The 17500-nt window shown below is 40.5% G+C and overlaps 2 protein-coding genes across 2 annotated transcripts; both read right to left on the reverse strand.

Annotated features, from left to right (window-relative positions):
• Nucleotides 1-3568: 3568 nt before the first annotated feature.
• LOC137085334 (uncharacterized) lies at nucleotides 3569-8368 on the reverse strand. The gene is made up of 4 exons (XM_067451893.1): nucleotides 8205-8368; nucleotides 8021-8115; nucleotides 7594-7785; nucleotides 3569-3805 (listed from the first exon to the last, which is right to left on the reverse strand). The coding sequence occupies exons 1-4, from the start codon at nucleotides 8224-8226 to the stop codon at nucleotides 3800-3802; spliced, it is 315 nt and encodes a 104-aa protein (XP_067307994.1). The 5' UTR covers nucleotides 8227-8368; the 3' UTR covers nucleotides 3569-3799.
• Nucleotides 8369-10682: 2314 nt separating this feature from the next.
• On the reverse strand, nucleotides 10683-14104 carry LOC137084564 (nascent polypeptide-associated complex subunit alpha, muscle-specific form-like). The gene is made up of 2 exons (XM_067450855.1): nucleotides 14100-14104; nucleotides 10683-12597 (listed from the first exon to the last, which is right to left on the reverse strand). The coding sequence occupies exons 1-2, from the start codon at nucleotides 14102-14104 to the stop codon at nucleotides 10683-10685; spliced, it is 1920 nt and encodes a 639-aa protein (XP_067306956.1).
• Nucleotides 14105-17500: the final 3396 nt, after the last annotated feature.

Consider the following 17500-nt stretch of genomic DNA (forward strand, 5'->3'; position numbering starts at 1 on the left):
AGACCAACAGCCGAACACACACTCCGCTCAAACACACACCAAGAACCGAACACACACTCCGCTCAAACACACACCAAGAACCGAACACACACTCCACTCAAACACAGACCAACAGCTGAACACACACTCCGCTCAAACACACACCAAGAACCGAACACACACTCCACTCAAACACAGACCAACAGCCGAACACACACTCCGCTCAAACACAGACCAACAGCCGAACACACACTCCCCTCAAACACAGACCAACAGCCGAACACACACTCCGCTTAAACACAGACCAACAGCCGAACACACACTCCACTCAAACACAGACCAACAGCCGAACACACACTCCGCTTAAACACAGACCAACAGCCGAACACACACTCCCCTCAAACACAGACCAACAGCCGAACACACACTCCGCTCAAACACAGACCAAGAACTGAACACACACTCCGCTTAAACACAGACCAACAACCGAACACACACTCCGCTCAAACACAGACCAACAACCGAACACACACTCCGCTCAAACAGACCAACAACCAAACACACACTCCACTCAAACACAGACCAACAGTCGAGCACACACACTCCACTTAAACACAGACCAACAGCCGAACACACACACTCCGCTTAAACACAGACCAACAGCCGAACGCACACTCCGCTCAAACACAGACCAACAGCCGAACACACACACTCCGCTCAAACACAGACCAACAGCCGAACGCACACTCCGCTTAAACACAGACCAACAGCCGAACACACACTCCGCTCAAACACAGACCAACAGCCGAACACACACTCCGCTCAAACACAGACCAACAGCCGAACACACACACTCCGCTCAAACACAGACCAACAGCCGAACGCACACTCCGCTTAAACACAGACCAACAGCCGAACACACACACTCCGCTCAAACACAGACCAACAGCCGAACACACACACTCCGCTCAAACACAGACCAACAGCCGAACGCACACTCCGCTTAAACACAGACCAACAGCCGAACACACACTCCGCTCAAACACAGACCAACAGCCGAACACACACTCCGCTTAAACACAGACCAACAGCCGAACACACACTCCGCTCAAACACAAACCAACAGCCGAACACACACTCCGCTCAAACACAGACCAACAGCCAAACACACACTCCGCTCAAACACAGACCAACAGCCGAACACACACTCCGCTAAAACACAGACCAACAGCCGAACACACACACTCCGCTCAAACACAGACCAACAGCCGAACACACACACTCCGCTCAAACACAGACCAACAGCCGAACACACACACTCCGCTCAAACACAGACCAACAGCCGAACACACACTCCGCTCAAACACACACCAAGAACCGAACACACACTCCGCTCAAACACACACCAAGAACCGAACACACACTCCACTCAAACACACACCAAGAACCGAACACACACTCCGCTCAAACACACACCAAGAACCGAACACACACTCCGCTCAAACACAGACCAACAGCCGAACACACACTCCCCTCAAACACAGACCAACAGCCGAACACACACTCCGCTCAAACACAGACCAACAGCCGAACACACACTCCGCTCAAACACAGACCAACAGCCAAACACACACTCCGCTCAAACACAGACCAACAGCCGAACACACACTCCGCTCAAACACAGACCAACAGCCGAACACACACACTCCACTCAAACACAGACCAACAGCCGAACACACACTTCGCTCAAACACAGACCAACAGCCGAACACACACTCCGCTCAAACACAGACCAACAGCCGAACACACACTCCGCTCAAACACAGACCAAGAACTGAACACACACTCCGCTCAAACACAGACCAACAGCCGAACACACACTCCGCTCAAACACAGACCAACAGCCGAACACACACACTCCACTCAAACACAGACCAACAGCTGAACACACACACTCCGCTCAAACACAGACCAACAACCGAACACACACTCCGCTCAAACACAGACCAACAACCGAACACACACTCCGCTCAAACACAGACCAACAACCGAACACACACTCCGCTCAAACACAGACCAACAGCTGAACACACACACTCCACTCAAACACAGACCAACAGCCGAACACACACTCCGCTCAAAAACAGACCAACAACCGAACGCACACTCCGCTCAAACACAGACCAACAGCCGAACACACACACTCCTCTCAAACACAGACCAAAAGCCGAACACACACTCCGCTCAAACACAGACCAACAGCCGAACACACACTCCTCTCAAACACAGACCAAAAGCCGAACACACACTCCGCTCAAACACAGACCAAAAGCCGAACACACACTCCGCTCAAACACAGACCAACAGCCGAACAAACACACTCCTCTCAAACACAGACCAACAGCCAAACACACACTCCGCTCAAACACAGACCAACAGCCGAACACACACTCCGCTCAAACACAGACCAACAATCGAACACACACTCCGCTCAAACACAGACCAACAGCCGAACACACACACTCCACTCAAACACAGACCAACAGCCGAACACACACTCCGCTTAAACACAGACCAACAGCCAAACACACACACTCCACTCAAACACAGACCAACAGCCGAACACACACTCCTCTCAAACACAGACCAACAGCCGAACACACACTCCGCTCAAACACAGACCAAATATCGAACACACACACTCCTCTCAAACACAGACCAACAGCCGAACACACACTCCGCTCAAACACAGACCAAATATCGAACACACGCTCCGAGCGTATTTATAGTTTAATAATTTAATTTCATTCTAATTTATTTACTTTAATATTTCTCTCTTGACTTTGAAAAGCAAATTAATAACATTTATAATAAACCAAATTTATTGAATTATTTACATGTTAATTTAATCTCATTTATTTTAATACACTAAAAGCATTATTATCGAACATTCATTTCTATTAAGTTGTTTTATTATATAGCTTGTCTACTCAACATAATCATACTGTTAAAATAATTTATTTAAATTTAATTTGTATTAATTTTGAATCTATTCAATATTTTTATGTTAAAATAACCACATAGACATATATATATGGTATTTCACAAACATTTGCACATCAAGATACTTTATTTACTATTTTAATATTATAATTATAGTCACATTTTACAGTTTTACTCAAGGCTTTTCCACATATATTTAAAAAGATTTATTTTAGTGTTATCATTATTTTTATCATATGGTAATTTAACAATCATTTATTTTTAACATTTGTTTACTTAATTTTTACACTTTTTTCTCTAAACTTAAGCAAATGTATAAAGAAATATTTTAAATTAAGCAAATTCATTCAATTTTAATTGCATTTAATTTTTTTACATTATCATGTTAATTTAATAACTTATTTTAAATTTTCATGATTTTTCTAGATAGATAAGTTACTAAATAAAGTCCAAAACTGGTTGCATATTAAAATGAATTTGTGCTGAATGCCACATCCATTAATAAAACTGATCAAATACAAGCTACATTCATAATCAACCACTGAAAGTCACTGCAAGACAAAATGGACGACAATTTCAGACACAATTTATTTATTCTTTCATTTTCAGAATTTATTAAACCAGCAAACACAAAAAAGTGCAGAACTAAGAGTTTCATTAAACCAAACACTAAGGATGTAAGTAGCGCCACCTGGTGGAAGTCTGGCATTACAGCTCTTCATCGGCATCTTACAATATAGAGTTTATCCATCTAGAAAAATCATATAATAAAGACTTTACATTATGTTTCTGGACAAATCTGATGTATCTTCAGGCTTTAGTCCTACAGAAAAGACACAAAGAGAGACAAACGTCAACCTTAAAAATAATTATGCAAGGGAAAAAAAATTGATATTTGTCTAACAGAAAAAGTCATAGTTTATCTGTGATCAGGGCTAGAGGGTTCAAAAAGAATAATCATCTTTGACTCAATGGTTCTTCAGTGCGACACAACACTGGATTAAAAGCAGAAGGTCATTACAGGAAGTGGATGATGATGATCTTAACTAAAGAGCGATCATGTTTTGCAGACTCGCCGTGTTTTGAACAGTCATTTGACCGTCGACAGCCAAACAGGAATTATGACAGAATTTACATTTCTGAGGAGTTCCTTCTTGCTTTAACATTATATTATACTGTAGTTAGTGCTGTCAAATCTGCAAACATAGTTTGTAAAAAAAATAAATAAATACACACACACTTATGTTATATGCGATATATTATAATATATTTATTGCTCATAAATCGATTAATTGCATCCAAAATAAAAGTTTGTAAATATATAAAATGTATAATTATATTTTTTGTATGTATGTACGCATGTATTTTTATGCATGCATGTATACAAAAATACATATTTGTTTATACAAAAGTTGTGTGAAATGTTTATATATATATTTCATTAAACAGTTTCATTAAATTAGCAGTCAAATCAATTACTTGTGATTAATCTAACAAAAGTGTATATATATATATATATATAGCCTTTGACTCTCTTAATGATTTTTACAAGTTTTTTTTTTTTTTTTAATTCTTTGGCAAAAACTTAAGCTGCACAGTTATTGCAGTCAAACAATTGTGATTTGGTTTTAGATTGAATAGCCATGATCAATTACATTAGTAAAGACATTAATAAAGACGTTCAAACATTGTAAATTGAGACTAAATTGTCTAAATACTTGTTTTAGGAGCCACTGTATATGCCATGTTTCTGCATAAATATATTTATTCTGTAATCAGATACGCACATTTAAATGCCGTTTCCGTATAGCGCGTTTTATTGAAATATTCTAAACTCACAAAACAGGTTAAGCATATCAGTCAGAGTGTTTACACATAAGATCCCATCTCTCCCTCTCTCTGTGTGTGCGCGTGTGTGTGTGTATGTGTGTTTTGGAAACTATGCGGGTGTGTCTCTGAATGAGTGATATCTGTGATAAGAGACGTGGTAATCGTCAAACTGCTGGAATGCTGTGTGGGACGGGATTAAAGGGATAGTTCACCCAAAAATGAGAATGTGATGTTTATCTGCTCACATCCAAGATGTAGGTGTGTTTGTTTTTTCAGTAGAACACAAATGAAGATTATTAACTTCCTATCCTTAAAAAACAAACAAACACTGTTGTGTTTCTTGCAGAAACCGATCGTTTCGTGTAGGGCTGTGCGATATTGAAGAAAAGTGTGATATACAATACCTTGTTAAATAATGCGAGATTCGTTACGATTTTGCTATTAGTGTGTAAATCTTATTAAATCTTACACTAAATTAGTGTAGTACTAAATCTTAAATTATTTAAAAACTGAGAATGATACCATTTATGCGTTTTACATTCTTTCTGGGAAAAGAAAGCACAACGTGTCACAAATCTGACAATACAATTTTAACATCAGTGTAAGCAAACAAAAAATGTAATGCAAATATTTAAATACCAAAACCGCTTTGCTTGACTTGGTAATATACAGTTATATCAATGTAAAATTTAACATCAAGAACATCCAGGTAAACAGAGACTCCTGAACGAGGGGTGGACGACTTCCACGCACGTTTCGGTGTGTGTGTCAGACAGCACGAGAATGCAATTTTTGCATTTAATAATTCTTTTTGACATCAAGCAAGTCACATAAGTAACAGTCATGTGCCCAGTCGATTCTCTGCTATACGAGTCAACCTAAAATGTACACTTTTCACAATGTTAAAGTACCTAGAGAAATAATTCAGATATTGCGTGCCGTTGCGATATGCATATTGCGATATGTTCATTTGCGTTAATTTGATAATTTCGATATATTGCACAGCCCTAGTTTCGTGTTTTAAAGCGGTGGTTGAATGCAATTTCCCTTTTGTAACTTTAGTTAGTGTGTAATGTCGCTGCTCGAGCATAAACAGTCTCTGCAAAGTTCCAGCGCTGAAAGTTCAATGCAAACGGAGATATTGTCTTTTAAAGTTACGGCAGTTTATTGCCTACAAAAGCGGCCGGTTTGGACTACAACAAGCTTCTTCCTGGGTTGGTGACATCATAAACCCTCGCTAGTCTCCGCAGATGTGACTTCTGCCCGTAATGGGAAGGGGCGTGGCGTTTCCAGGACAACCTGTGCTTGGCACTTCAGCCAATCAAAATACAGGAAACTACATTTGGCCATCTAACCAATCTAAGAACCAACCTCAACTAGTGATGAGCGGGTCGTCTCATAACCCGCGAACCCGTATGTCTATTTAATGGTCGCGGGTGCGCGGCGGCTTGTAAAAATATATACAGTGGTGCGGGGCGGGCCAAATAACTTCATAAAAGCGTCCCGCGGGTTGAAAAAATTAAAAATAAATCCCACACATCACTAATAGTTCCCCTGAACACTACAGGAGGAGTTCACATGCAGGTGTTCTTCTGGCGGCGCGTGTGAAATGTCTTCATCAGGTACAGTCAGTGGCTTATGTTTCAGCATTTCATATGAATATCATTTCATGGGGTTTATTTTTTTCAAACGCCAAATGATCGCGATGCTCACGTTTACAAGCCAGCGTCATTATAGTAGTCTATTGGTTAGCGTTTTCCAGAATCTATATGATACTTCAGTTCAATGTTTGAGTGGTCGGTAATCACCGTAACAAGCAGGACAGCATCGGTCGGGCACGCCTCCTTCAGCTCACGCCGACGAGCAAACGCTGGTCACATGTTGATCCTCGTCCTGCCTTTAATCACATCACTTTTTCGTTTCCTCTTATTGCTTTCCTCCAACAAAACCTTTTCTTTCTTATTTGTCTGTGCTGCTTCGGACATGACTATATTATCCGACGAACATAGTTGGGCTGGCACGTCTGAATGTAAGGAAGTGTGGGTGTTGGTGGAAGTGACGTATATGTCGTAAAGCAGTCGAATGTTGTAGTTCTTTTTGTTCTCGCGTTACTACCCGAAACCCGAAGTTTAAAAGTACGATTAAAAACGATACAGACCCCATCAGGCTATGGCAGACGTGTCATTCAACCTATTGTAAGTCGATGCATCATCACAAGAGTCTTGAAAATATATTATGAAGGTTGAAAAGTTACCTAGTGCTGCTTTAATATGTGCATGTTTTTTTTTTTACTCTCAACTGTGACCATCGACATGCATTAACACTTCTGACAGACCACAACGATAGGAGTTAAAAATCTTCATTTGTGTTCTCCTGAAGAAACAAACACACATCTTGGATGCCCTGGGGGTGAGCAGATAAACATCACAGTTTCATTTTTGGGTGAACTATCCCTTTAAAAGTCACAGATCAACTTTCCAGAAGACCCTAAAGACGAAAGTCCCCGCCCTAGATCTGCTTCTATTCGCCTTACAGACGCACAAGTGGACCACACCTCCAGATCAACCTGTTTTACGAGCCCAACCCTGATGCTTTTGGTCATTGTGTCTATCTGCAGTCCGTCCGTTGGGCTCACCGACGCAATAATTACTGATAAATGGATAAGTCATTCCCAAACGCCCAGTCTAAACTTTGCTTTTCATAGAAACACCTGTGTATTGATCCCAGACAGCAACATAGTGGCATAGTGTTCAAAGTTTGTTAAAAAAAAGCACAGATTACCGAATCGCTGGAGGAAGAGGAGGACTTGTGGCCGTCCTTCTTCTTGTGCTCCTTGTCTTTCTTCTTCTTCTTGTCTTTGTCCTTGTGTTCACCTTTATGTTCCTTGTCCTTGTGTTTGTCTTTATGTTCCTTGTCTTTGTGTTTGTCTTTATGTTCTTTGTCTTTGGGTTTATCCTTATCCTTAGAATCACTCTGAAACAAAATGTAAAATGATATACACATGACTACATAGCCACTGCATGTGTTATGTCCATATTAGAGCACTCATATTTCCTATTTAATAAGGAAGTTGGTGTGGATCTATAACATTATTTCCATATGTAAATTCATCCAGGGTTAACTGTTTAACACTGTGCGCTCAAACACATTGCACTCATCATATTTACCTCATTATGACAACACTACAATTATAAATAAGCATGTTTACCTTGTCTTTGCTTTTGTCTTTATCCTTCTTTCCAAAACCAAAGATCCCTTCCACTTGTTTGCTCTCTGACTTTTTCACCTCATCACCTCCAACAGCTGGAAAAAGAGCAATACTGTCTAAAATACCAATTCAACGAGTGTTTCTTAATTTAGAAATGCACAATTAACAGGTTAAATGTGTTTACCTGCGCCCAGATCGAAGTCCATGATGAAGCTGTCGAGTTACTAAACTTTCTGATCGGCGTTTAGGGAAGATATGCGCTTCCGTTCAGCTGTCTCATGAATATTAACTAGGTAGCGTGACGTCGACACAGGGCGGCTCCCTGATTCGCTGACATGCAGAAGGTAAGCGAGCTAGTTAGCGAATGAACTATCCTTTTATGAGCAAGCATTCGCTCATGAATATTAATTAGGTGGTTTGATTGGGCGCATCAAGAACATACAATTGCATAGTCATTATGAAACGTTAGTAATTTCGCGTACAGGTGTTCGTTTAGTCAGTGTATGGCAAGCCGGCTAAGCATTTAAAACTATAGTTTGATTATCCATAAATATATTTTTGATTGTCATACATGTATTTTGACAAGACATAATTATAATTTGACTAGTCAGAGTGATATTTAGAGATATCTATGGAGTGAATTTTGTGCCATAATTAAAGCTGCAGTCCGTAGTTTTTGCACTCTAGTGGTTAATAAACAGAACTGCATGCGTCTTGTGGAAGAACATTGCAGCCGGAGCTACTTCTCTCTGTTTATGTCTATGGCGGATCACGCAGGGACTGTGCTCCTCCGCAGCGGTACCGACCAGTCTGGCCTGAAATATTTCCATTATAAATACTTATTATAAAAGAACCATAATGATTCAGGGTAAGACAAAAACATGGTTTGGAAAATGGGTTCATGTTGTACAGTCTCATTATATAATTTTTGTAAATCTTGAACACAAAAAAAGTTACGGACAGCAGCTTTAAACAAACAAATTCAGCAAACAAACACGATCTGCTTCACAAAGGAAAACTCGATGTGCAGTCAGTTTGAGCGAAAACGCAGAATAACAAATATATGTATTGTGTTTTGCAAATAGATAAAAACCATCCTACACATTGCATGTAGGGGAGAGCAGGGGCGAAAGTACCATTTTTCAGAAAAACTTAATTTTAAAAGAAAATGTTTTAGACAGAGATATATATTTGCTCTGGTCAATAACTCACAAGTGTGTTCTAGGCAAGGCAAGGCAAGTTTATTTGTATAGCACATTTCATACCCAATGGTAATTCAAAGTGCTTTATCAAGTGGTCTATCAATAGCAGGTGGTATTTTGTACAAATGCAGAATGACTACAGTATAATTTCACTTTGAACCTAAGATGCAGATTGTTAGTTTTGACCCCATCAGTCGGGACGAAAGTAACACACAGGTGGGTCAAAAGTAACACAACAATATAAGCTAGATTGTTTTGTGTTACTCTTATTTTTATTAAACATACCTGACTATGATCTTGTTAATATGTAACTGCAAACATTTTGTAGCTACTTTATCTTTGCAAAAAAAATTTTTGAATACATTTTCATTAAAAATTTTAAGTTTAATCAAATGTTTCAGATATAACCTGACAATACAAACTTGTAGGTTTAGAATATTTTTTTTCGTGCAATGCCAATCTATTTGATAATTTTTTTCTTCAACAATATGAACAATATGAAAATTAAATTAGCATAATATATATAAAAGTGGGACAAAAGTAACAAGTGTTACACACATCCGGACAGGAAGTCCTGACATTTAAACACGATTTACTTTTATACTGGAAAACTCTGAAAAGACAAACCTTCAGGATGTGTAACAGCAATAAATAATCTATAGAGTGATCATTACTGTGACACATAAAAACGAGAAACACAACTTGCAATTAGAAAAAAAATTACAGCTTCAGTAATTTACTTTCGTACTCGAAAACTACTTTTCAGACCCAACCACGAGAAACGATGAGGAAATGACATGATTTTTGGCAGATCCATCAAGGGTTGCGTGCTGAACGTGCTGTCATAGCTTGGAATGCAAATGTAGTCAGGGCTCTGAGAAAATCACTTTGTTACTTTCGCCCCGGTTCTCCCCTAACCTTTAAACAAATACCAAATCTAATGCATACAAATGCATATCGGTCTGTTACGATCTCTCAGCTTCATTTTCCCACAGCTTCCTTTTGGGTCGATTTACGCTATAGTACTTGAAACAGGTTATTGAAAATGAGCGGTGAACAGCACTATGCCAATTTCATGCACGATTTCAATATATATATTAAAAAATCACAATCATTTTACAGTTTTTTTCAACTGCTTACACACAAAATTGTTACTTGTCACACAATTTGTAAAACCTGACACTCAAACACCAGAACCACACACTAAATCTGCAAAACCATACACTAATTTTTGGCCTTTTACTCAGTTTTCAATTTCATTAAACACTTTTTGCAAAACACAACACAATTTTCTATGCAACACACAAAAATCTGACAGGAAGTTTCTTGATTTCAAGAAACAACCAATCAAAATGCCACAAAACAAACACAACCAATCAAAATGCCACACTAATTCATCAGTGCCTCACACTAACTCCTCACATGTGCAAACACGTGTTGCTTTACTTAACAACAACCAATCATAACTTTAGTTGTGGCCTATAAATAGGCCAAAGGTCAAGTAATAGCTTTTGGACAATGGATGCAAACAATGCAGACAGAGTAAGAGGAGTTGGAGGGAGAGCCAGAGGACGAGTTCGACTAAGAGGAGTTGGAGGGAGAGCCAGAGGACGAGTTCGACTAAGAGGAGTTGGAGGGAGAGCCAGAGGACAAGTTCGACTAAGAGGAGTTGGAGGGAGAGCCAGAGGACAAGTTCGACTAAGAGGAGTTGGAGGGAGAGCCAGAGGACGAGTTCGACTAAGAGGAGTTGGAGGGAGAGCCAGAGGACAAGTTCGACTAAGAGGAGTTGGAGGGAGAGCCAGAGGACAAGTTCGACTAAGAGGAGTTGGAGGGAGAGCCAGAGGACGAGTTCGACTAAGAGGAGTTGGAGGGAGAGCCAGAGGACGAGTTCGACTAAGAGGAGTTGGAGGGAGAGCCAGAAGACGAGTTAGACTAAGAGGAGTTGGAGGGAGAGCCAGAGGACGAGTTCGACTAAGAGGAGTTGGAGGGAGAGCCAGAAGACGAGTTCGACTAAGAGGAGTTGGAGGGAGAGCCAGAGGACGAGTTCGACTAAGAGGAGTTGGAGGGAGAGCCAGAGGACGAGTTCGACTAAGAGGAGTTGGAGGGAGAGCCAGAAGACGAGTTCGACTAAGAGGAGTTGGAGGGAGAGCCAGAGGACGAGTTCGACTAAGAGGAGTTGGAGGGAGAGCCAGAGGACGAGTTCGACTAAGAGGAGTTGGAGGGAGAGCCAGAGGACGAGTTCGACTAAGAGGAGTTGGAGGGAGAGCCAGAGGACGAGTTTGACTAAGAGGAGTTGGAGGGAGAGCCAGAGGACGAGTTCGACTAAGAGGAGTTGGAGGGAGAGCCAGAGGACGAGTTCGACTAAGAGGAGTTGGAGGGAGAGCCAGAGGAAAAGTTTGACTAAGAGGAGTTGGAGGGAGAGCCAGAGGACGAGTTCGACTAAGAGGAGTTGGAGGGAGAGCCAGAGGACGAGTTCGACTAAGAGGAGTTGGAGGGAGAGCCAGAGGACGAGTTCGACTAAGAGGAGTTGGAGGGAGAGCCAGAGGACAAGTTCGACTAAGAGGAGTTGGAGGGAGAGCCAGAGGACAAGTTCGACTAAGAGGAGTTGGAGGGAGAGCCAGAGGACGAGTTCGACTAAGAGGAGTTGGAGGGAGAGCCAGAGGACGAGTTCGACTAAGAGGAGTTGGAGGGAGAGCCAGAAGACGAGTTAGACTAAGAGGAGTTGGAGGGAGAGCCAGAGGACGAGTTCGACTAAGAGGAGTTGGAGGGAGAGCCAGAAGACGAGTTCGACTAAGAGGAGTTGGAGGGAGAGCCAGAGGACGAGTTCGACTAAGAGGAGTTGGAGGGAGAGCCAGAGGACGAGTTCGACTAAGAGGAGTTGGAGGGAGAGCCAGAAGACGAGTTCGACTAAGAGGAGTTGGAGGGAGAGCCAGAGGACGAGTTCGACTAAGAGGAGTTGGAGGGAGAGCCAGAGGACGAGTTCGACTAAGAGGAGTTGGAGGGAGAGCCAGAGGACGAGTTCGACTAAGAGGAGTTGGAGGGAGAGCCAGAGGACGAGTTCGACTAAGAGGAGTTGGAGGGAGAGCCAGAGGACGAGTTCGACTAAGAGGAGTTGGAGGGAGAGCCAGAGGACGAGTTCGACTAAGAGGAGTTGGAGGGAGAGCCAGAGGACGAGTTCGACTAAGAGGAGTTGGAGGGAGAGCCAGAGGACGAGTTCGACTAAGAGGAGTTGGAGGGAGAGCCAGAGGACGAGTTCGACTAAGAGGAGTTGGAGGGAGAGCCAGAGGACGAGTTCGACTAAGAGGAGTTGGAGGGAGAGCCAGAGGACGAGTTCGACTAAGAGGAGTTGGAGGGAGAGCCAGAGGACGAGTTCGACTAAGAGGAGTTGGAGGGAGAGCCAGAGGACGAGTTCAACTAAGAGGAGTTGGAGGGAGAGCCAGAGGACGAGTTCGACTAAGAGGAGTTGGAGGGAGAGCCAGAGGACGAGTTCGACTAAGAGGAGTTGGAGGGAGAGCCAGAGGACGAGTTCGACTAAGAGGAGTTGCAAGGGGAGGAAGAGGACGAGTCAGAAATGGAGGAGGACAAGGAACGAGAAGAGTGGTCTCAAATGAGATTAGGGCTACAGTAGTCGATCATGTGATAAACCATGGTTTAACAATGAGAGAGGCTGGACTGAGAGTCCAGCCTAATTTGAGTAGATTTACTGTGGCGGGTATAATTCGAACCTTTAGAAATGAGAACAGGTATGTAACAATCTAATGTAATGTACACATGTTCTAATGTACACATAAAAGCTTTTTTTACCATAACAAACAGTAGGCCTATACTATAATAAATATATTTTACTGTAGTACCCTTGCATTCATTTACTACAGTGCATTGCATTGGTCACAGTTTGGTAAGGTATCAAACTGTACAACAAAACAGCCAACTTTAAGACAATCTGACCATATTGTTAAATATTATATATATTGTTACAGTTTATGGCACACACTTACTGTTCCTGAATCTTTTACAGAGTGGAAAGGCAAAGGGTTCATGGTGGGCTAGGTCATATGTTCACTGAAGTGCAGGAGACGGCTATTGTGAATTTGGTTTTGGCCAATAATGCTATTACAATCCGTGAAATACGCAACCATATCCTTAATGATGCCACAATTTTTGCGAACATAAATGCTGTGAGTGCCTCAACAATACACCGCGTCCTCCAGAAAAATCAAATGAGAATGAAACAGCTGTACAGGGTCCCTTTTGAAAGGAACTGTGACAGAGTCAAGAATCTTCGACATGACTTTGTGAATGTATGCATTTCTCCAATATATCAGACTTGCACCTACAAAACCAGGCTACTCGGTTGTGCATATACTGGTCTACAGATTCATTTGTCTTTTACAGAGAGTTTTGGAGGTGGATGCCCATGCCATTGGACCCTCTTCAGTTCGCCTATCGTCCCAATAGATCGACTGAAGATGCCATCTCTCACGTCCTCCACTCCTCCCTCACACACATCGACAGCAAGTAAGACTGCTATTTATTGACTATAGTTCAGCCTTTAACACCATAGTTCCCATTAAGCTAACTAACAAACTCCTGGATCTCGGACTGAACTCTTCTCTCTGTCACTGGATTGAAGATTTCCTCACTGGCAGACCTCAGGTGGTGAGAGTCGGACAGTTCACCTCCACCTCCATCACCGTGAGTGTGGGAGCTCCACAGGGCTGTGTCCTCAGTCCCCTGCTCTACTCTCTCTACACGCATGACTGTTTGTCCACACACAGCTCCACCTCTGTCATCAAGTTTGCGGATGATACTGTTGTCCTGGGCCTCATTTCCAACAACAACGAGACTGCATACTTGGATGAGGTGGAGCAACTGACATCATGGTGCCAAGACAACTGTCTCCTTCTGAATGTGAACAAGACCAAAGAACTGATTGTGGACTTCAGGAAGAGACAGCAACGGTCATATTCCCCTCTCATGATCAGCGGGACACCAGTAGAGAGAGTGAGCAGCTTCAAATACCTGGGTGTGAACATCTCCGAGGACCTGACCTGGACTGCACATATCCAGTCTCAGGTGAAAAAGGCCAGGCAAAGACTGTACCACCTGCGCCAGCTGAGGAAATTCCGGGTCTCACCAGCTATCCTGAAAACTTTCTATTCAGGGGCGATAGAAAGTTTACTGACTCAGTGCATCACAGCGTGGTATGGTAACAGCACCAGTCACGACTGCAAAGCCCTGCAAAGAGTGGCGCGCTTGTCCGAGCGCATCTCAGGGTCAGCTCTCCCGTCTCTGCAGGACATCTACATCAAACGATGCAGAGGCAGAGCTACAAAAATCATCAAGGACATTAATCACCCGGCCAACCCCCACTTCACCCGGCTGCCTTCTGGTGAGCGCTTCCGTAGCCTGATGGCCAAAACTGAGAGACTCAGGAGGAGTTTCTTCCCACAGGCCATCAGACTCCTGAACGCTGTCACTTAACAGCATGTGACTTCACCTCACTTCAGTACTAACAAACTCACATACTGATATTGCACTGCACTTTATTCTTGTGTTCATGTAACTACTCATTATAATGCTGTTTGCACATTACACTCCTGCACTTCTGTAATCCACGTATTTATTTTTATAGTCTCCAGTTTACTTTATCTCACTTATTTTATTCCACATCTCTTATTTCTTTTACTTGATTTATTCATAATTCTACATATGTATATATATATATATAGCACCTTATCCTATTCCTATTTTATAATTTATTGTGCTTTTTTTGTTAATTGTTATTTGCTGTACATGTGAGCTTTTAAAAGAAGAGCTTTAGGTTTTGAATAACAGTGTATGACATAATCAAAAATATAACATTATGGTAAAGGTGTTTACAACGTAAGACAAATGTTTGCTTTTGAAATATGTTTGTGATATTTTGACTGTGTTGTTTCATTTTGAAAGAGATGTCAGGCATTTTGCATCTTGTGTGTGGAATTCTTGAATTTGTGTGTTAAGTTTTGAAAAAAAGAGGAAACCTTTGGAAAATGTGTGTAAGCAGTTGAAAAAAACTAAGCACATCAGTGTTCAGCTGGTTCTTATAAATGCTTATGATGGTTTGTGTGTGTCATTTGAAAACAAAATCCCATTTTGAGAAGAAATAACATTGTTTTGAATGTAAAGTTTCATTTTGCAGGGGAATTGAGGGGTTTTGCCCATTGCGTGTGTTTTTTTTTTGGATTTGTGTGTGGAGTTCTGAGAATATGAGGCATACTTTCAGAAAATATGTGTAAACAATTGAGAAAAACTGTAATAATTTCAAATATCAATATTCAACGTCATGTGTTTAAAACATCAAAACATTATTTATGCATAACTGCAGGTTATTTGTCACCTCTAAGCTCATTAGACAGTCTGTGTAAAAGCCACTTCAAATGCAGCTTCTGTTTCCTCTCCATTGTGAAGATTAATTTTGTTGATACTCATTTAATTTGATTGGTAACAGTCCTATTTGTGTCTTATTATCAGGGCCGTGCACAGGGGGGTGGCCCGGTGGCTAGAGCCACTGCCCCTTTGCCCTCATCGGCTAAGGTGCCCTTCTTGCCCCCTTCCCTCCCTCACCCTCAGAGGATTCCCATAAAAGCGCTCTGTTCCGCTAAAAATCCACTAATTACACTAACCCGTTCCGTGTTTTCCCGCTCGCTCCGCAGCATCGCGGGGCTGTGTCCTCTCTCTGTGGAGACGACAGTTCCAGAATGTCGTCCCATTAACAGGTATATTCCAAACTACAATCCACATTACAGACAGTGGTTGATCCGCGGAATTAGTAGTTTGTTTCAACAGTGCAAATATGGATTCAAATCTCCAGCATGCCAGCGGGTAAATCGTCATATACTGAATACTGAATATTTAGCTGACAGTTTGTCACTCTTTAACTTCTGTAAAATAGATTTCCAAATTATAATCCATTTTACGAGTTAATACTAGTATCTATAACATACGTCATATTTATGATATTTTATTTAGAGCATATTAATCGTATACACAATAAAAAAAAGGTAATACAGGCTATGAGTTGTATCAGGGAGCACACCCTAATAATAACAAATGCATAAGAAAAACAAATGCTTTTTCTTATGCATTTGTTATCCCTATTTTAATTCCTTTCTATGTAAAGCACTTTGAATTGCCACTGTGTATGAAATGTGCTATATAAATAAACTTAACTATAATAATAATGGCAACTTTTTCAAAAAAAGTTCATACTTGTGCAAAAAATCTCTAGCAACGTTTGCAGCATTTTCTGTTTATTTTGATGAATAAAATAATGAATTATTATTCAGTAAATATTAAAATGTTAATATAAAAATATTTTTAAAATACAGACACAAATGTTTAAGTAAATAATCTGAAAACATTGAATGTATGAGATCCCATAATAATTTAATGAAGTTTTATCGTTGTAACAACTAAATATATTTGTATTATATCATATGATTATTATCATATTTTTATTATAAATATGATGTTACCTCTAAGATGGACATCCAACTTAAGATATTTACCAGCTGAATCTTAACCATGATCATATTTAACATGATGATAAACAGTCAGCTATTTATTATCATGTTAAATATGCCTTTTACCCCAAATACCATACTTTTACATATTCTTTTATTTAAAAAATGTTGCCTATGATTTACAAAAATCATAAACAAGACCTTTGACTCAAAATATATTTAATAATTTTAGTGATTCTCATTTGCTACTTAAATCTCCAATAAAAAATAAAAATATAAAAGAGATCAAATTACCACGGAATCAACTTTTTGGAAGAATAATTAGAACAACATAAATTTAATTAACACGAAAGCCTAACAATTGTATTTACAGTATGATTGTAAAAGGTTTGTTATTCATTCTCTATATTAAGATGATACTCAGTCCCCTTATAGTGCCCCTTTTTTTTGGGTTTGGGCCACTGCCCCTCAAAATGTCTGTGCACGGCCCTGCTTATTATTATAATTTAAGTTGATTAAATTCATGAAATGAACACAAAGAACAAAGATGATGCATGTATATAATTTATATATATATATATATATATATATATATATATATATATATATATATATATATATATATATATATAAATAAACACTCTCAGCAAAATATCATCTAATTATCGTTATCGAGAAAATCCCAAGAAAATATCGAGATATCATTTTTTTGTCAATATCGCACACCCCTATGCTGAATTTATTTATTTAATTATGGCACTGAAAGACTG

The sequence above is a fragment of the Pseudorasbora parva genome, chromosome 8 (genome assembly GCF_024679245.1).
Source record: "Pseudorasbora parva isolate DD20220531a chromosome 8, ASM2467924v1, whole genome shotgun sequence".
In the NCBI taxonomy this organism is placed as follows: Eukaryota; Metazoa; Chordata; class Actinopteri; order Cypriniformes; family Gobionidae; genus Pseudorasbora; species Pseudorasbora parva.